A 21,581-nucleotide genomic window follows, 5' to 3' on the forward strand; every position below is an offset into this window, starting at 1 on the left:
AGGTTCATATATGGAAGACTGAATATAATTGATCTTTGGGAGAGGGAGAACAGACTGCAATTCTTATGATTAATCCCCTATATTAATTTAATTGCAGCTTCTTTGGTGCATAAAATTTTAATCTCCGGATTTTGATCGGCATTTTGTAATGAGAAAATTTAACCATCCAGTATCACAATTGTGACAAACCTGTTCCTAAATACAACTAAAACAAACAAAATTTTGATTTTTACGAATTCATAATAAAAAAGTATAAAAGTTTCAATTTTTCATAACCACCATTTTTCTCTTCTCTTTGAAAATGACAATCATACGTGTGTCTATATTCAATAAATAGTATTATTCCTCCACTAATATGAAATAAAATGTACAAAGAAAGCAGTGGTTTCTTGATATTCAGCATCAGTGGTAGCCTGTCTAGCTGGAATTAATCCCTGTTTGCCTGAGGTATGTGCACGTCTGTAGCGTTGACCACCACTTAGTTTGGTAACTATCTTCCTCCCCGAGTTCACGTAAAGCCAATTCTTTCGCTTTCAATAAGCCCGCAGTAGAAACCGTTTTTAACCATTTCTCTAGTTTCAATTTCTCTTTTTCAAAGTCAGATTTCCCGTCATCTTGATTCTGTGAATCGTGAGTCGGTAGATCCTGCTTTACTGCAATGAAAACACTCGATTTCCCAAGATTCATGTTTCCCAAAAGCGCTCTTTCTTTCTGAGACATGGTCCATTGCCCAGGGTCAGTCGTTCGTGGTCGAATGTCACGTGCTGCCTCCAACACCACACTCTTCGACATCAAACACTGAGCCGAACTCAAGTTGCGTCTTTCGGTGATTTGTGCGAGTCTTATGATCCAAGGACTGGCGCGACTACCCACGTGATCCTGCTGTGACATTTGCTTTCGGTGAGAATAGAATTCCTCGGGATGTTCTTTAACATATCTAAGATATTGAAGGAGAGGTTGATAATCCACGCGAACATCGTCTTCGTTATCGTCATGTGCCTTCTTCTTATGCCGTGTATGTTTCCTGGATTTGCTAACAATCGTCTGCGTCGCCTCTAGTTTTGATATAATGACATTATCATCTATTTCATTTTTGTCCATTTCACTCCCATTTTCACTTTTATTGTCCTGAATGGCAGTGTTTTCTCCCGGAGTCGCTGTATTATCAACTGCTTCTTCTTTTGGAACAGGGTTCTCCAATTGTTTACGTTTTTCTCTCAATTCCTTTTCCTTTTTTATTTTATCAGCCACCCTTTGTTTCATTTGCTCTATTCTATTCGTTGTTGAAGCACTTTCTACTCCCGCCTCTTTCAGGGCCTTGTCGTGACAATCAAAAAAACTCTTTCTCGGCAGGTGCCATTCCAATTCGGCTTTGGTAAATTTAAAAGGGTCGCTAAAAGACCCTCGAACTTTCGATTTCGGTCGTTCCATTGCGGAATGGGATCTCCTGAGACTATATATATTTTCTTTGAAAGGAGATTTCCTATCTTCTACACAAGAGAAAGAATGTCTACTCGATGCATTCCTAGATGAAGGCGCAAGCGCACTGCTTGATCTGTTTAGTTGCGTATTTCTCCCTTTCTTAAACAACTTATTGGATGAGCTACTGTTTGAGTTTCTCGTGTCTGCTCTTTCGTCGCTCTCTTCCTCTATTGTTTTCAAATCCTTCTTATTCCCCTTCATTTCTGCTGTTTTGTCCGTTTCTTTTATTTTGGGAGAACTGTTCTCTTCCGCTAAGTCCTCCACATAGTTCTGAGAGCTGGAATGCAGAGAAAGTTTTTCACTTTCACGGGGCTTTTCCTTTGAAAGCCTCCCGCTGTACTCTGTCTTTTCAGTTTGTGTCGTAAGATGTGTATCTGATGTACTCCCACTTATTTCATTTGACTGCACTTCACTAAGTTCACTTTGTAGCAGTTCCCCATTGCTTGAGTTCTCGCCTTCGTCTGCTTCTAACTGATCCGTCACAATATCGGTGTCACCAAATGAACCATTGATTCTCTCACTCTGTTTCGATTCGATATTTCCATCGAAAATCACTTGATGATCCTTCTTCTTTAATTCGTCAGATTCGGTAATACCTAGATCCTCTCTAGCGGTGTCTGTCTCCAGTGTGGCCGCGGGAACAATAATGTGCTCTCCTTTTATTTGACGATGACTATCACTGTTTGTTTCGTGTGTTCCTCCCTTTTCATGGAAGAAATTATCACCATGCTGTTTTGTTCGTTTTAACTGTCGTCTGCGAGGACAACTTACTTCTAACTTCTTTTGTTTCATGTTTGTCACTCTATACCTTCCTTATAAAATCCTTCTTCTTTGTTTGAGATTCCTCTGTTTTCATTAATATTCATAAGTCACATTGTATCCTTTCGTCTATTGTTCCAATTCCACGGGTAACTGACAAAGCCACTATTGTCCTTAGAAAATAATTACCTCTGTGAAAATTCTTACGCTGTTTAAATTGTTGGGTTTAAAGTTATTATCAGAGGAATCTAACCATATACGTCTTGTTTATTCTGGAGATAGAAGTGGGAGATAATGTCTTGTTTTGTAGCACTTTCCCGCTACCTATTTTGATAGATAGCTGCGATCATCCCGTCACCACGAAATCCCCTCTCAGAAAACCCCCAGACGTACCATGGTTTTACATAAGGTTGCGCTTCTCAAGCACCTAGTCATCTGAAATATAAAAGTTTTCAATGGTTTTGTTTTCTTTGGCAATTGGTTTAAAATTGTGGAGTTAAAAGTGTAGTTAATTTTTTTTTTTATTATATGAATAACAAAGTCATAGATTGACATATTTTCCCGATTAGATATTGTCATTTGAAACATAAATAGGAGATTTCTGACATTTAAAACGAGTCTCCCAGACGATAATGTGTTTTAAAAATATTTACTTTAAAATGTGTATTAAGTGGATCGTTGTGAACGAAATGGAATACTTATATTCTAGAGACATATAAATAAGCAGATCAAGACAGAGGAATTCCTCCTTGACATCCAGAGAGTGTGGTGAATTCCTAAACTGGTTATGGCGTGTTCATTAAGAGCTACGTTCTGTCAGATATTTGGGGGGAAATTTTCAGTTTTATTGAACTAGAAGTTCGATAATTTCCTTGTACTTAAAGATTGATTTAATCTGTCTGCGATTGATTACGTATATGGTTTGCTTATAACTGTCTTAATTTGTCTGAGTGTGAATTTAAATCAACTTTACATTAAAATTAGAAAAGAAAAATTTAAAAACTTTGATTTGAATTTATAAAAATTAGGTTTCTGATGATAAATACATTTCATTATACCAATATTTGAATATAATTTTTTTTCAGTCAGAATCTTACCGCCTTAAACAGTGTTTTAACCCGATACATTCAGATCTCACAAAGGATTTTTTTTTAAATTAGAATAAAATATATTACATAAGTGTTTCGTGATGATAAATCTAAAATGAAATACAATTTTTTTTTATAAAATCAAAAATATTATAAGACTCACTTATTTCCTAGTTATCCTGGGCCTATCCGTGTCAATGAATCTCAGCCATAACAACCCCAGACCTAGTTTAATCAACAGATTTTGTACTGATTGAAAAACAAGAAGGAACTGGTCAATTTCAGACAAAATTTAAATCTCCGCTGGGAGTCAATTATACAGTTTTTATAATGGTCGTCTCGAGCACTTCAGAACGCTGTGTGAAATTAACGTCGATAGATTTATTTTCTCACAATAAAATAATTTCACTGCGTTTGAATAGAGCGTGTCAAGTGCTTGCTAGAAAAAAAAAACCCGTAAAATTCGACCTGGAGTTAGAACCACATAATGCAGGTAATGTTCGTAATCATTTAAATAAAATTTACTTCTATTCAAATGATTTATCTTCGGGAGATCTATCTATGTTAGACATCTTGGTTGCCAATATTTAAAGAATTCGATACTTTTCGTAATACACAAGAGTGGTTCGATACAAACAATTTAATGATTTTCCATCACTTTTTTACGTATTAATTTCACAAAATAAACACATACACACAAAGTCCAAAGTATACCACAGATAGAATTCTGAACAAATATCGACGAAAATTATTGATCATGGACAAAAGTGGCATTTTCTGAATGATGTTTACAAGACGTGAAATTAATACGTCTTTACTCGACTAAGCGAACTTTTCCAAATTTTCATATACCTCAGTTTAACAAAGCTAATATCCTACCTCGGTCTAACAGAGCCTCATATCTTACCTCAGTCTAACAGAGCTAAATATCTTACCTCAGTCTAACAGAACTAAATATCTTACCTCAATCTAACAGAGCTAAATATCTTACCTCAGTCTAACACAACTAAATATCTTACCTTAGTTTAACAGAACTTCATATCTTACCTCAGTCTAACAGAGCTAAATATCTTACCTCAGTCTAACAGAGCTAAATATCATACCTCAGTCTAACAGAGCTAAATATCATACCTCAGTCTAACAGAGCTAAATATCTTACCTCAGTCTAACAGAGCTAAATATCTTACCTCAGACTAACAAAACTAAATATATTACCTCGGTCTAACAGAGCTAAATATCATACCTCAGTCTAACAGAGCTAGATATCTTACCTCAGTCTAACAGAGCCTCATATCTTACCTCAGTCTAACAAAACTAAATATCTTACCTCAGTCTAACAGAGCGAAATATCTTACCTCAGTCTAACAGAGCTAAATATTTTACCTCGGTCTAAAAGAGCTAAATATCTTACCTCAGTCTAACAGAGCTAAATATCTTACCTCAGTCTAACAAAACTAAATATATTACCTCGGTCTAACAGAGCTAAATATCATACCTCAGTCTAACAGAGCTAGATATCTTACCTCAGTCTAACAGAGCCTCATATCTTACCTCAGTCTAACAAAACTAAATATCTTACCTCAGTCTAACAGAGCGAAATATCTTACCTCAGTCTAACAGAGCTAAATATTTTACCTCGGTCTAAAAGAGCTAAATATCTTACCTCAGTCTAACAGAGCTAAATATCTTACCTCAGTCTAACAGAGCGAAATATCTTACCTCAGTCTAACAGAGCTAAATATCTTACCTCAGTCTAACAGAGCTTCCTTCAGTCGAACAATTTCCTGTATAATTGTGTTTTAGATAGTAACTTTTTTCCTCAGATATTTGCTCTTTAAGTCTCAGAAGACAGAAATCTAAGGTACACAATTTGTTTGAACAATTTGCAGTTGTCGAGGAATGGGTTTGTAAGAATTAATTCCGCGGCACGTCTCGGTCCTACATTAGTCAGCGAGCCCCCTCAAGGAGTTGACAAGTTATGATCAAATTTTACTTATCGGTGGAGGACAGAATATCATGACTTGGGCACGACCGTTCAATAAAAAAAAGTCAACCTGTCGATTTATATGATGGATCTATTTAGGAAATATATACCAGTCACACTGAGGCCTAATTAAAAAAGCATGTAGACACTCGAGAGAGTTTTAAAGTCCTGTGGGGGGACACTTGGTGATTGGATTTTTGTGGAGTCGTATATTTGTCGAATTTTAATAAAGAAGTTATTTATGTGTGTACCAGGAGGTGATTGTAAATATTGACATCTTAATCGCCAATAACCTGACAGCAGAAATGAGCCTGTCGACTCTTCACTGCGATGTTTCATTTCACTACAAAATGTGATGCAGCTATAATGTGCAAAATTGCAAATCCTCCCGAAAATTGACAATTCTCATAGTGCCGTTCATAATTTTAAATAGTACTTTATTCAACACAATACAATAATCTTTCATTTCAAATTATGAGCCCCGAATGTCATAAAATGAAAATCGTATTATGATATAGATCATAACATAATTCATTCAAAACCTTTGTACTATCAGGCACGTAGCATCACTTTTCGCTTTTCAAAGGAGGGGAGGGCGGGGGAGGGACCTTGGGACAAGTGTATTTTGCAATTGTCTAGAAAAATTCGTTCTATTCTTCAAAATCTGATATCGTCTTTTGGGGGGGGGGGGTCGTCCTTTGCTACAATTCAACAAACATTCAGTCCTACTACTATAAAAAAAAAAAAAAGTGGGGGTGGGGTGGCAGTCATAAAATATATCTTACTCTGCATGTGAATATATAGAAAGGCAAAAAATGAACGTTATCAAAATCAGCAGGAGGCCACCCTCTCCCTTCTCCGTGATTCTAAGTGCCTGTGGAAGATAACTATTGGGATGAAAGTTCTTTTTTACTCAAATCGAAAAATTCTTTTTCTCTATATCGAAAATTTGGGAGTCCTCACTGTAAATATGCCTGTCTGCCAACACTTTTGATATTCAGCATATTTGAAATTCAGCACGTTTGATATCCTTAATGTTTGATATTCAGCACGTTTGATATCCTTAATGTTTGATATTCAGCATATTGAGTATCCAGCACGTTTGATAATCAGCACGTTTTACACCAATCACGTTTGATATTCATCACATTGGGTATCCATCACATTTCATATCCAGCACGTTTGATATTAAGCACGTTGGCTATCCAGCACATTGGATATTCAGCACGTTTGATATTCAGCATGTTGGATATCCAGCACGTTTAATATTCAGCACGTTGGATATCCAGCACGTTTGATATTCATCACATTGGGTATCCAGCACGTTTGATGTTCAGCACATTGGATATTCAGCACGTTTGATATTAAGCACGTTTAATATTCAGCACGTTGGATATCCAGCACGTTTGATATTCAAAACGTTTGATATCCAGAACGTTTGATATTTAGCACGTTGAATATCCAGCACGTTGGATATTCACCATGTTGGATATCCAGCACGTTTGATATTCAAAACGTTTAAAATCCAGCACGTTTGGTATTCAGCATATTGGATATCTAGCACGTTGGATATTCAGCACATTTGATATCAAGCACGTCTGATATCAAGCACGTCAGCATGTTGGATATTCAGCACATTTGATATTCAGCATGTCAGATATCCAGCACGTTTTTGATACCCAGGACCCAGTTGTACAAAGATTAGTTATCTTTAACTAACAATCACATTGTCATTAAGTCTTACATTTATATGGTGCTAACTATATGTTAACTGTCAATCAAATCTAAATGATCTTTTCTGCAACTAGGTCCTGAACGTTTGATATCCAGTATGTTTGATATTCAGCACGTTTGCTATTCATAACGTTCAACATTCGCATATATGTCAGGCGCACATATATATAGGAGATGTGGATTGAGGGTCCAAACTCCACCCTATGGGCTTGGCTTTTTTGCACTCTCGGTTGTAAAACATTAAATGGTATAGTCCCTTAAAAATAGGTATTAACTCTACTTCCCTAGGGGGGGGGGGGGTTCTGGATTTGCTCATGAATTCAAATTCATATTCTTTATTGGTGCAATACACCATGCAACAGGCTTTTTTGACATCATGGACAGTTGCTTCTTCAACAAAAATGGAAAACGGAAATATTTATATTTAGTGATCAGTCTAAAAATTATTTTGTTAAACACCACTCTGATTCCACGCACAAGTACTCTGAAGTTGAAATAAAAAATATGCTAGAGTTCCTCATTGACAATATCTTCGTGGTCTTTGGTGATCAGGTCTTCCAACAGTCTGTTGGAATCCCCATGGGTACGAATTGTGCTCCTTGGTTAACCGACCTGTTTTTTATATTCATATGAAGCAGAATTTATTCAAAACTTCTACGTGAGAAGAAAAAATATCTTACTGTGGCCTTCAATTCGACATTTAGATATATCGATGGCGTTTTATCTATTAACAATAATAATTTTCATTCATATGTCGATTCGGTATATCCCTGTGAACTCGAAATAAAAGACACCACAGGGTCGTCCACTTCTGCTGAAATCCCTAGGTATTTTATTGAAAGTAGATATTAACGGCAAACATACAACTCAACTATATGACAAACGGGATGATTTCAGCTTCTCCATCGTCAACATCCCATAAATATGAAGCAATATTCCATTATTACCTGCATATGGTGTTTATATCTCTCAACTGATTCGAGCTTGTTCTGCGTATGCTCAGATTTTAAATCGATGCAAGCTATTGATAAACAAGTTAATGGTACAGGGGTTTCAACAGTCTCGTTTGAAGTCAGCATTTCGCAAATTCTATGGTCGTTATAACGATCTAGTTTGCCAATACAACCTATAATTGGGTCAAATGCTGTCTGACATGTTTCATACCGATTGTTAGACCGTTCTTGGCACACTGATTTTGATTACGGATGACTCCGTTTACCTGATCAAAATATAGAGTTCACGGCGGGTGTGTGACCGGTCGATAAAGGATGCTTACTCCTCCTAGGTACTTGATTTCACCTCTGGTGTGTTCAGGGGTCGATGTTTGCCCAACTATCTATTTTGTATTGTTTATAGGAGTTATGAGATTGATCACTGTTCGTTATCATCACCTTTCATGTAATGGTTTTTGTCCATATATGAAACTGTACATAGTCTAACGGTAAGGAAACATTAGCTGCCAGTCATATTTTCCGATTGTTACCAAATATGACTAAAACAACTATACAGCTCATAAAAAATAACATTAAACATACATCTGCAATATTTTGTTGTAATTCTTTTGTTTATATAGAAACAATGACAGAAACATTATTGTATAAACGTAAATAATTCAATGCGAAATTTTACATATTCATTTTCATTTTTGAGGTCGCTATTTTAATCCTCATATTCATTTTTTATTTTTCTTCATTCCTAACGCATTACAGCATTTCAAACCTATGTTAAGTTATAGTTGACAGCTAATGCTGCATTTCCTTTTTTTTTTTTTTTTTTTAATTTTTGGCGCTTATTTTAGTCCAATACTTTCTATATTGCCTTTTACTTATGTAATAGTACTAAGTTTTGACAATCCATTAATGACAAATATGTTTTATATTCATACATATTTAGATCTTAGATCCACCCCTTTATTTACATCACTACACAAAGGTACACTTACAATTTATATACCTTGGGGGCTTTGGTCATGGATCTGAGTGTGGTCATTTTGTATGAAGGGTTTTTATTGGTCAGTGATTGTCAAGTTGCATTTGGTTGGTTTTCTCGGTTCTATAGTTTTACCGCCAGTTTTGAGTATCTGAATATTATTCAGAAGCTGGGTAGACATACATTTGAATAGACGTGATTTTGAGAAAGAGTTTAATACTGACAGCAGACTACAAAATCCTTGATTTCTGAGTCAATCCTTGAACCTGATAATATTGTCCAAGCTGTAAATTTACTGAGGGAAGCTTTTTCCCATAGAAGGGGCTATCTTTAGTGATATACTGTCAAGTCCAATCACTGTGTCCAAATAAATATATATTGAGACCTGAACCCTACAGGCGTTTCGTTACTCATTCTTGTTGGGAGAAACCCTGTTACACTTAATGGATCACATTGAGAAATCCAAAACTCCTGATAGACCACACTCATTCAGTAGTTGGTTTGGGGGGGGGGGGTTACACATGTGAACCAGTTGATTGTAAAAGTTGCGTTTAAGTTTTAGTATATATATTATTATAAAAAAGATATTTTCTCTTGTTTACCTGATGATTATTGACGATACTTTGCCAAAAGCCAATGGTACTGGATATAATTTAAACATAAAAAAGGTATGTGCCCAATTCACCTTGAGTAAAACATTATTGAGATGGACGTTTTCAGGTTTCAAAAAGAAAGAGTTATCTATCCTCGATAATGACTCTTCAGCATTAGAGGCGAAAACATTCTTACATCGAAAGTGAAAGTGGACTTTCCACTAACCAAACAACAGGCATGGCATCCCGTAGTTTATCAGGTTATTTTCACAATTTCTGTTTTAATGCGTATTTGTAGTTTGTGCACCCGCTTTTACATTCATAAATCACGCTTACGGTGAACAAAATATGATATCACCGCGTCATAAAGTTGATAAACAGATACAAGAAACGGACCATTGATCACGAATGCTTGATTTGTGTATGTTTTTTACACACTGATATATAATTATAAGGGCTTAATTAGGCCTAATACTCCCCTTACAAAAGACATGTATACGATATATTTTGACGGTGATACGTTTATTTTCGATACGATATACATGAATAGGGACGGACATTAACTTTTTATCACACTTGCCCTTCAACTTTTCAAGTAAACTCACTTGTCAGATTGAAATACTTTGTTGTACAAAAATGTTTACCTCTAATACACCTATCAACCAGTAATTTTAAGTATCCCCCTTTGCAGGGTCATCCAAAGGTCAATCGGTGAAAAGCCAAACTTTCCTTCTTTACTCTATCAAATGTAAGAAGTTACAACTGTGAATTATAGCTAATTATATTTGAAAGATTTTATACACGTTTGTGGGTCACCACACGCTGGGTCATTTTTGTAATTGACTGGAATTGATGGGAAAATAATAAATGTGACTGCCAAAGATTACAAAGGCTAACATAGGAAAATAAGATCTTTTAAATGCAAAATAGCAGCCAAGGGACATAACTTATGGCAAAGTTTGGATATGTGTGCTCAATGTTTTTATTTTTTCAATTTAAAAAACAAAATGTCAAAAGTGAAACAACTCAGTTTTTATTCAACAACTCGATACAAATGTGCATGGATGATATCAATTTGATAAATTGTAATGGGCCAAAATAATTTATATACACATTTGTGTTTCCTATTTCAATCCCAAAAAAAATTGATAAGTAGGTAAAACATTTTATATTTATTAAAACAATTTGTTTGAAATCTTAGTTTTCGATACACTTTCAATACAGGTTTATATATTTTACAAATACTTTTCACACATTTTGAAGATCAACATAGTTAGTTAAAATGTAAATCTGAGAAACTTGAATGCAAAAAGAAAAAAATTCCAGTTTTAAAATTCTGGATTTTTCTTTTCTTTTATATGTTAAAGTATTTAAAGTTGGTGGCAATAAGGTAGGTAGGGCCGGGAAACTGAAAACACACATGTATTTTATTTTGGCCTTACCAAGAAAAGACAATGAGCCATCGATCTAGTGGATATAGCACTAAAATTCTTACACAAGGTACAGACCATACCATAGTCAGTGTCAATTAAACCCATAAATGTTAATTTGTCACGTGACCTGAAACTTGCATTTCCTTTTTATTTGAGATCTCTAGTAATTCTCTATATTCCCTTTTCTTTTATCATCACTAAAATACTGGGGAGTTAGAGAGACGGTTATGAGCCACCATTTTCTCACAAACATGTCTAAAGTCGTATGTCAGATAATTTATTTATTTGGAACGACTTACTGATAGAATAAGATTTGGTATGACCTACTAGAAAGAGGCTCTCACTAGTAAAAACTTGATGATTCCGTAAAAAAAAACAAAGAATAGGGAGTCTGGCTTTATTTATGAATATTCATCAAGCTTAACACAATGAAAGTAATCACATTTCCTACTGAAATAATCACTTGCGCAAGTGGACAAGTGTTTATTGAGTTTCACTTGTCTGAACTGGGTTTTCACTTGCCCTGGGCAATCAGACAACCATTAATGTTAACTCCCAAATTGTGTTTGTAAACACAGTGTTAATCTATATCTAGAGTGCACAGACATTTCATAGGACTCTAAACAATTGCTTGTAAATCGTGTGGAGATGAGAACACAGAAATTTCAATAGCATGCAGCATTTCAACATAGATTATTGCTAAATCAGTTTAGGGAGCATGCACAATGAAGTAAGAAGTGAATATTTTTGTTGTAAAAGCTTTTTTTCTCCAAAGCCATCAACTTTTGAACCATGTTGATAGCTGAGTCGCGCAACATGTAAACATAAACAGGACTCGTGCCTTGTTTTGAAAATGAAAAGTTTAGATGTCTCAAATACATGTTTGCATCAGTTTTTGAAATTTAGGTTTCTTGCTAGGTTTTACACATATCAAATACTACCATATTACTAATTAATATCCAATATTTTTTTCCACCAAAATCATGCCCATGTCCCTTTAAGAAAAACACCTCGCATAAGCTTTTGACAGGCATTTCCAGTACTCCTGTTGTTGCATTTTGAAAGCATCAAATGCAGAGTATTGCTTCAGCAAATTTTGAACATCCCTGAATTATCTATAATTACAGATAAACTAAATGTTACACAACAATTAGTTATACTTACATATCCTTGACGGATCCCTGGATTGTACAAATAATTTTTATGTTTATCACTAGCAGACAAGAAGTGTGGACATTCTTTAGTGCACATGACTTTATACTAATTACTGCTTGTTTGTGTTCACATTGAACTTGCCCTTGACGTTTTTCTACTGTTAGTCTGAAATACACAGATTAGTAATGCCTCACTCTGCACAGCTTCCTATTTGTCATATGTAATCATTGTATTTTAAATACACAGGACTGCACTATGATGATTTCAAAAAGGTCAATTTCTTCTCTTCAATTTTTGAATATATACATGTATTTTTTTGAAAAAAATTATTACTTTTCATCAAACATTCTGTAAATAGTTCATGTTGTATCTTTATAATATACATGTAATATAGAATTACAGAAGTGTTTAGTTACTATCATCCTCGCTGTTTTTTCAACGACGAATTTTCTGTTCATATGAGCCGTATAAAAGATAAATAACACCTGATTGTAATTGTTGCTTGTGTATGATATTTCTTACCTACATATCATTCGCAAATAAGCAATACAAATAGATATAATAAGTAAACGTTGTCTTTCCGGAATTTCCTTCCGCCATCTTGGGATGATAGTAACGATCGTTACTATCATCAGTTTAATACCAGTGTTAATGCTGTTAAAACACATGTGAGGTTTTTTGGTGTTTAATGTTGTTAGAATACACTGTAGATTCAGATTCTGAGCCGGAGGATGCTCTACATATTGGTTCCAACAATGACGACACAGACTCCAACCAACCTCCCAGAAAGAAGGCGAAGACCAATAGTTCTGGGACGTACAATGACTTCTCAGCCAGGATGATGGTGGGTAGATCTCCAGTTCTAGTGAAGCTGACAATAAAACCTTGTGATATAGGAGATTGGGAGTTATTTTCTAGAAGAAAATATAATTATCCACATATTTCAACATATATACATATATATCATATAGAATAAAAACAGTCATTTTCAATCCCCTTTTTAAGGGAAAGTTGGAAAAGTTTTACTTTATTAAAGATTTATTTATGATAATAATTGTTTCCTTACAATATACCGGTTAATACATGTACCCGGCATTGTTCGTTCAATTTCATTATCAGTCAACATGACTTATACAAAAGTTATGGCTGTAGCTAGATTTCTAATTTATACAATTTCTTCTCTGGAGAGAAAAAAATTATAAAGAGAAATAATTTAGAAAAAAAAATTGCATTGGATCTTTGAGCGTTTTGGGGTATGAACAGCAATGTAGGCCTTCTGACTAATACCTGTAATTGATTCTTTAATAAAATCACAGAGTTCAAAACATTAAATTATCTACTGCTGAAGGCTGAAATCATTGCCTGGGAAGCTTGAACTGTATAAAAGTTAGCCATTGGTCTGCTCGTCACCATTGTGTGTCTCATTATTTAAGAATAAGATTCCATTATGGAAGGTTTTCTTTTACAATAAATCTCCGTTCAAAGATACAGGAGATTTTCGGCTCCTATAGCTGGAGATGATGTTTTGGATGCGTGATTCCAGGAATTTCCTTTCCAATCCATGAGATATTGCATGTAATGGGTGTGTGTGTGTGTGAAAAATGTATCCTCTGTACACTAATTATCTCTCAAGTTATTGACAATAACAATAAACATAAAACAAGAAGCATTACAGGTGTACTTTCTTATACCAACAGGCAAAGATGGGTTACAAGGAAGGACTTGGTCTTGGTAAGAAGCAGCAGGGTCGTGTAGAAATTGTGGAAGCATCCAATCAGAGAGGGAGGCGGGGTCTAGGCATGAAGATCAAAGGGCTGGAACCATCAGAGGAAATAGACTGGAACTTCGAAACAGAACAGGTTTTTTTCAATGTCTATCAAGAACTTCAAAACAGAACACAGTTTTTTTCAATGTCTATCAAGAACTTCGAAACAGAACAGGTTTTTTTCAATGTCTATCAAGAACTTCGAAACAGAACAGGTTTTTTAAATGTCTATTTAGAACTTTGAGACAGAAGAGATTAAGGTTGATTCCTTGATATTTATGTTGTAAGAACTTTGAGATACTTCAGTTCTTTGATATTTAAATGTCTATTATTATCCTCTTGTGCAACTAGTTGCAAATGGAATATAGCATCGCTAATTTGTGTGTCCATTTGTGTATAAGATTGTGTGCAAGATTCTAGAGAGAACCATAAAACGGACAATAATTACTGTTTGCATACATATTTGGCATTGAATGAGGAAGCACCCTATTGATTTTCAAGGTCATTGATGAAATATTTCTCAGAATTTTGGTAAATACTATAATTTACAATACAAAATAATAAATAAACGAGTTAACTATGGACTTGTGCTTTCCTTTTGACATGCGAATTTTGATCCTATGAAGGTAATTTGGTAAGCTAACGTGTATGTATTTTTGCACTTTTAATATTTGATGTTTGTTATACATAAATCTTTAGCCATTGCATATTTTTTCCAACTTGAATTTAAAAGTCTCTAAACAGTACACAAGCTAACTTTTGACTTTATCGTAATGTGTTAGTGTATGTTGCTGTATAACTAAACGTTAGCGTATATAAATCTTGAGGCATTGTTTATTATTTTGCATTTTGCAATCTACAGTGATATTTCTCAACAGAAAATTACATTACAACATTACTTAAAACATTGATATTATTTTTAGATCACCACAGTATACAGCTCGTGCTAATAACTTGTTGTAGTGATCATAAACCATAGGCCTTTTAATTATGCCCCCCTTCAAAGAAGAGGGGCATATTGCTTTGCACCTGTCGGTCGGTCGGTAGACCACATGTTGTCTGCTCAATATCTTGAGAACCATTCACTTGATCATAATGATATTTCATATGTGGGTTGGTTATGAGTAAAAGAGGACCCCTGTTGTTTTTCAGGTAAAAAGTTCAAGGGTCAATCTACTCTGGACATAGGAATATACTGTCCACTCAATATCTTGAGAACCCTTTGCTTGACAGACGTCAAACTTGGTACACTTGACCCCTATTGATTTTATGGTCAAAGGTCAAGGGTCAAACTGGACATAGGAATATACTGACCACTCAATGTTTAGAGAACCCTTTGCTTGACAGACATCAAACTTTGGTACACTGGTATATCTTTAGAAGAAGATGACCCCTATTGATTTTGAGGTCACATGGTCAAGGGTCAAACTGGACATAGGAATATACTGTCAGCTCAATATCTTGAGAGCTCTTTGCTTGACAGACATTAAACTTGGTACACTGGTACATCTTCAGGAGAAGATGACCCCTATTGATTTTGAGGTCACATGGTCAAGGGTCAAACTGGACATAGGAATATACTATCAGCTCAATATCTTGAGAGCCCTTTGCTTGACAGACATTAAACTTGGTACACTGGTACATCTTCAGGAGAAGATGACCCCTATTGATTTTCAGGTCACATAGTCAAAGGTCAAGGGTTAAACAGGACATAGTAATATATTGTCTCCTATATTTTAAGAATTATTTGTTTGATTGACACCAAACTTGGTACACTGGTACAGCATAAGGAGTAGATGACCCCTAATGATTTTTAGGTCACATAGTCAATCCACTCCTGACATAGGAAGATATTGTCTGCTCAATATAATGAATTGGTGATACTACTATCAATTAAATGATGCATGTGTATAACCCTTTTCAATTTACACTGGGGGGGGGGGGGGGGGGGCATATGTGTATTACAAACATCTCTTGTTCATCACTAAAATGTATTTCATCGATCTGTGTGTCTATAAATCATTTTGTGATACAAAAAACTTACTCTCTTCTGAGAGAGAGAGAGAGTTTCTACAAGATATTTACTCTGAAAATGCGCAACACATCTGGCCTCAAGACCATAAACTGAGAATAGACTCAAGACTAATCTGTCCTGATTTTCTGCAAAAGCATTTGGCCTCATTAAACTTTTATGATTTACTAATGCATTTATATATATTTATTCCATATTGCAAGGAGATGCTCCACTTAGGGGTGCTCTTGTAAACTTTGAGACAAAAGAGATTTGATATTTGAAGAGCTATTTTAAGAGCTCTGAGAAATAATGTGTTTACTACAATTCCAATGTCTAAGACCCATTTGATGCTATATTTAAAAGAGCATATGCAGTGTTTGCATGCCAGACTAAACTGAACTAAGTACCGGTAATCAGTTTGATTTCACTGCATTTATATCATTTTAGATAATTGAAAAAGAAGATGTATCATGGATCCCGACGTGTTCGGAGCCAGTTCCCAGCATTGAAATAATGAGAGGGTGGAAACAGATTGGACAGGTGAAAGTTCAGAAAAAAACTTATTTTCAGTTAGAAGAATTTAAAACCATGCTGTATATATGATACCAAAGTTTTATGTGAAAGGTTTTATTCGCAACACCATGATACATTGTGGTGACCTTTACGAAGGTCTTCTGGAGGTTCTGATAGCAGTGTTCTGATGACTCATGAATTACAAAAGTGTGTGATTAATGACCTGATTGGTAAAATATCAAACTTATATTTTCAGAAAAAATTATCAATAGACGATGAAGCTGAATTTTGTGATGAAAATGTTTTATCAGCAATTTTAAACAGTAAGGTAAGAATATGTATCAGAATACTAAATGGAATGAGAATTTTAAACAGTAAGGTAAGAATATGTATCAGAATACTAAATAGAATGAGAAAATTCTGTTTGATTTGATTTTACAAAATCCAGAATTTTGTTGGGAGTGATAGCATGCTTCTGTATTGTTCATAGTGAACATTAAACACAGACCTAAATACATATATCTCTGAGAGTCTATTGAGTCACTAAATACATATATCTCTGAGAGTCTATTGAGTCACTAAATATATCTCTGAGAGTCTATTGAGTCACTAAATACATATATCTCTGAGAGTCTATTGAGTCACTAAATACATATATCTCTGAGAGTCTATTGAGTCACTAAATACATATATCTCTGAGAGTCTATTGAGTCACTAAATACATATATCTCTGAGAGTCTATTGAGTCACTAAATACATATATCTCTGAGAATCTATTGAGCCCTCAAGGAAACTGGGAAGTAGACATTTGTTCAAGTATAAATCACGTAACAGACCCCCCCCCCCCCCCCCCCCAAAAAAAAATAATCACATAGACAAACATATTACCAGTTTGTAATGGGAGTGGGGCAAACTTGGACTTCTAGACACACCAGGGGCGGGATGTACACTTATTTCACCAGGATTCATATTTCACACCTTCAGAGTGGAAACAAAAGGCTTAGCACTGATTTATGGTTGCACTTATACAGGAAAATTTCCATTTATTCACTGTACATGATAGAATTGTGAGCCTATAGTCATCATTTCATTACACCAAATAGGGTAAAATAACATAATGTATATGCTGACATGACCGTTCTTATTTCTGTTAGAGTGTCTTTGATGAGTTGGAGCCAGAAGAAATGAGGAGAGCCAGAACAAAATCAAATCCGTATGAAACCATTAGAGGCGCGTTCTTTCTCAACAGGTAATCCCCACGGAACATGACAGCAGGTTATCCTAAACAAATGTTATGACATGTAATTCTTATTAGGCCAATCAAAATTAATTGATAGATTATCATCCCTGCCCGCCCCTCAAAAAAGGGCCCACCCCGATTTTTTTATTTTCGTAAAAATTAAAGATTTCAAACAAACTTGCTTCCCAGTGACATGAGTGAATAATTAAAGTTGCAGAATGTTGGTTTTATATCTTCTACCAAGGTTTTTTTTAATGTTAACTTGATTAACACTTTGTGTGATGTCTTTTATCGTTAATTTTTTTTTTTGTCAGGAAGTAAAAATTAAAAATTAAAATCCTCCCACCTGCCCCATATTTTTTTGTGACCCCAGATGATAATCTTCTAATTAAACACTAACTGACATTTATGTATGTCAGGCATCTTGTATTTGTTAAGTGACATGTTTTTCATTTTAGAATTGTTGGGTGGATAACACAATCTTTGAAATAAAAGTGTTAGCATATTAGATAAATGTCAGACAATTTTAAAGAAGAAAATGTTTTTTTTTCCTTCAGAGCAGCTGTCAAATTGGCTAATATGGATTTTATGTTGGACTTTATGTTTACATCACCAAAAGACGCACAGGGCGTAAGTTCTGCCACACACAGCTGTGTCAATATGCGAACATGTTACAAATGTTTTCCTATATGTAAGGAAATGATGTTTCCATTCCAATCCACAATGTCACATGATATGATTTTATTTTGGTTTAAAGATAGAGCAGTGCAATTCTATTGTGATGTATTACTTGAGTGACACAGTTCAAGGACAATTTCTGAGATTCAAATCATAATTAAGCATCTGACCTTGTGATGACCTTTAGGTGTTACAGTTCATCTTGTGACCAACCACATTTTTACATTCCAATGAAATTTTTTAAATCTTAACATTTTATTTGGTAAATGTTACTCAGCTTGCATCACTTTATTGAAGTGCTGTTTCTATACTGTAGAAACCCATGCTCCGGCCATCAGACATACTATATTTTGCTGACATTTGTGCTGGCCCTGGTGGTTTCAGCGAGTATGTTTTGTGGAGAACTAAAGGGGATGCCAAAGGATTCGGAATGACCTTGAAAGGTCCTTGTGACTTCAAGCTGGAGGATTTCTTTGCTGGTCCGCCAGAGATGTTTGAGCCTCACTATGGTATTAGAGTGCTTACTAATACCTGTAAATGTCTTCTTAAAGGAGCTTTGATTTTCCCTCATCCAGCTGTAAACCCTTTTCATGCCTAATTGATTTGATTTCAAGCATTTCTTTGTCAATAACATGTTTGGGAACCACAGAAATGTTTCGTAAATGTGAACAAATGTTGGCATCAGGGAGGAAAATGTGATTTAAGGATAAATGCACATAATCAGGATTTCTCCTTTACTGTTTGTGAATTTGTTGATGTTTGTACAAGAGTCAGTGGGAGGGAGGTGGAGGATATATTTTTGATTTGTTGTTTTTTGAACAGGTGTTGGTGGGATCGAGGGGGATGGTGATATTTTCAATCCTGACAACCAAGCAGAGTTCATCAAGTTTGTCAAAGACAACACCGAGGGAAAAGGAGTTTATTTTGTAATGGCTGATGGGGTAGGTCGGGAATAGGAGTTTATTTTGTAATGGCTGATGGGTTAGGTCTTCTATTTCATTGGCTGAATTACTATAAATCAACTTTTATTTGCATGCTAGAAATTTTCTAAAAGTTCATGAGAACCTCACCTTCGCAAACATTTCTTGCTGCAAACCAGTCCTTTGCTGTTTCTCATATTCGTTCAAGATTATCTGTGTCGCAGTCACCACAAACAAGTTAATCACTTGCAAATTGCAAAATGAAGTTGTCACAAATGAAAGTTGGTATGCAGATGGGGTTTATTTTCTCTTTGATTGGCAGTTACTGTAGTACTCTTGAGCTCCACACTTCTCCTGTGTTGTGTTTCTATGGTAACTTACAGAGCTCTGTTTTTTCAGGGTTTCTCAGTCGAAGGTCAAGAAAACATTCAAGAGATTCTGTCCAAACAGCTTTATCTTTGTCAGTTCCTGGTAGCCATATCCATACTCAGGCCAGGTAGAACAATCGTCACCATTGCTTAAAACAGAAATCGCCAATAAATGCACTCTAAGTACTTAGCAGCTTGTTAAATGTGGCTTTAATTACTGAAATGTTATTAATGTTCCAACAATTTTTCAGGTGGTCATTTTGTCTGTAAGTTGTTTGACCTCTTCACCCCATTCAGTGTCGGATTAGTTTATCTCATGTACAGAATATTCCACAAAGTCAGTATTTGTAAACCAGTAACCAGCAGGCCGGCCAACTCAGAGAGGTAAGAGAAGACAAACTGGAGTTCATTTTACACTGGTCATTCATAACATGGGACAGATTATGTATTCTCTGTGAACTCTTGACCTTCTCCATGGTAACAGGTACATCGTGTGTCAGGGTTTACGTGAAGACTTTGACCCGGTGAGACATTACATGCACGAAATAAATCTGGATTTGAATCGTCTGATGGTCTCCACATCAACACAAGATGTTTGTGAGATTGTGCCGATGGATAACTTGGAATCAGATCAGTGTTTCTTTAACTACATATACGAGTCCAATGTAAAGTGAGTGAAGGAATCTGGTGAATACGCACCTCATGAAACTATGATGTACTCTGCTCTTTTAGATTTTGTATTTGTAGTCATGTATCCTACAAATCAAAGTCTCATTCTTTTCTTTCAGCCTTGGTAAAATGCAGATTTCTGGATTAAAGAAAATTCAATCATTTGTTCAAAACACGCAAGTATTGTTTCCTTTATATGCCCCACATGCAAATTCGGATAAAATTTTATTATCAGAGTTACGATTAAACATATTATATTTGATCTTGATCTTCAGCCAGCTTTATGTGATATATGTGATTTTGATCTTCAGCAAGCTTTTTGTACCTAATCTTGATCTTCAGCAAGCTTTATATAATACTTAATCTTGATCTTCAGAAAGCTTTATATGATACCTAATCTTGATCTTCAGAAAGCTTTATGTGATACCTAATCTTGATCTTCAGAAAGCTTTATGTGATACCTAATCTTGATCTTCAGAAAGCTTTATGTGATACCTAATCTTGATCTTCAGTAAGCATTATATTGTATTTAATCATTAGGCAGCTGTATGAAACCCGACAGGCAGATGTGAGGAGAGACTGTTTAAAGAGATGGAATGTAAGCTCAGTCCTCAGAGAAATCATTACTGCTTTTTATATTACAAAAGATTAAGTTGATCGAATTTGAATGTCTTCATGCCAATTCTCAATGTTGCCATATTTGTAACTGAGATTAACTTGAGCAGAATTCTTCATGCTAATTCTCTTTGTTGCCATAATTTTCAGCTCCCTGATGAAGTTAGGAAAGCTCCAACCAAATCAAATCCCAAGGTCAAGTTTGAGGCCCTCACTGGGGTACGTGTAGAAACATTTAATTACGTCTTATAGAGACAAGTTTACTTACTCGAACCATCATCTTCCAAGATAAAGATATGTAATTACGTCTTGAAAGATCTTTCTTCCTGAGGTAGAAACAAGTGATTAACATGGAGGTTCAACATCTGATAGAGACACAAGATGACCTTCTCTGCCCAATATTTTCCACCAGTTTTTGGTTGATTATTGACATCTCTGATTTTCCAGGGTAGTGATGTGGACTTTGTCTATCATGATATTGAGGACCTCTCTCCGGACACGCTCTCCAACATCAAAACTCCATACAACTATCGATGTTACGTCATCGGAAACCAAGAACGAAAACGATGGTACCTTCTTGGTTTGGGGGTATGTGTGTTCATTACAGACATAATCGTCTGTCCTGTTTAGTTCAACTGAACT

The 21,581-nt window shown here is 35.3% G+C and overlaps 2 protein-coding genes across 5 annotated transcripts in view; one reads left to right on the forward strand and one right to left on the reverse strand.

Moving 5' to 3' along the window:
• Positions 1-217: 217 nt before the first annotated feature.
• Positions 218-5,346, reverse strand: LOC125652593 (uncharacterized). 2 transcript variants are annotated; one of them, XM_056166508.1, is made up of 2 exons: positions 5,077-5,346; positions 218-2,676 (listed from the first exon to the last, which is right to left on the reverse strand). In XM_056166508.1, the coding sequence occupies exon 2, from the start codon at positions 2,272-2,274 to the stop codon at positions 418-420; it is 1,857 nt and encodes a 618-aa protein (XP_056022483.1). In that variant the 5' UTR covers positions 2,275-2,676; positions 5,077-5,346; the 3' UTR covers positions 218-417. The 2 variants fall into 2 exon arrangements, with proteins under 2 accessions (XP_056022483.1, XP_056022482.1); XM_056166507.1 differs by lacking the exon at positions 5,077-5,346 and adding an exon at positions 3,493-3,824.
• Positions 5,347-9,676: 4,330 nt separating this feature from the next.
• Positions 9,677-21,581, forward strand: part of LOC125652860 (cap-specific mRNA (nucleoside-2'-O-)-methyltransferase 1-like) — a 31,601-nt gene continuing 19,696 nt past the window's right edge. The window contains exons 1-16 of one of the 3 annotated variants that reach the window (XR_008803329.1): positions 9,677-9,829; positions 12,868-13,001; positions 13,855-14,016; positions 16,384-16,476; positions 16,706-16,777; positions 17,604-17,698; positions 18,247-18,319; positions 18,684-18,876; positions 19,190-19,308; positions 19,687-19,783; positions 19,907-20,039; positions 20,140-20,325; positions 20,444-20,504; positions 20,869-20,922; positions 21,090-21,158; positions 21,387-21,527. Coding sequence is in view for 2 of the 3 variants with exons in the window: in XM_056166509.1 (XP_056022484.1) it covers positions 9,808-9,829; positions 12,868-13,001; positions 13,855-14,016; positions 16,384-16,476; positions 16,706-16,777; positions 17,604-17,698; positions 18,247-18,319; positions 18,684-18,876; positions 19,190-19,308; positions 19,687-19,783; positions 19,907-20,039; positions 20,140-20,325; positions 20,444-20,504; positions 20,869-20,922; positions 21,090-21,158; positions 21,387-21,527 (1,704 nt within the window). In the remaining variant the exon portion in view is untranslated. Of the gene's footprint in view, positions 9,830-12,867; positions 13,002-13,854; positions 14,017-14,092; positions 14,138-16,383; positions 16,477-16,705; positions 16,778-17,603; positions 17,699-18,246; positions 18,320-18,683; positions 18,877-19,189; positions 19,309-19,686; positions 19,784-19,906; positions 20,040-20,139; positions 20,326-20,443; positions 20,505-20,868; positions 20,923-21,089; positions 21,159-21,386; positions 21,528-21,581 lie in introns of those variants that run through there. The other 2 variants (XM_056166509.1, XM_056166510.1) reach the window with 2 other exon arrangements.

The sequence above is a fragment of the Ostrea edulis genome, chromosome 5, assembly GCF_947568905.1.
Source record: "Ostrea edulis chromosome 5, xbOstEdul1.1, whole genome shotgun sequence".
Taxonomy (NCBI): Eukaryota; Metazoa; Mollusca; class Bivalvia; order Ostreida; family Ostreidae; genus Ostrea; species Ostrea edulis.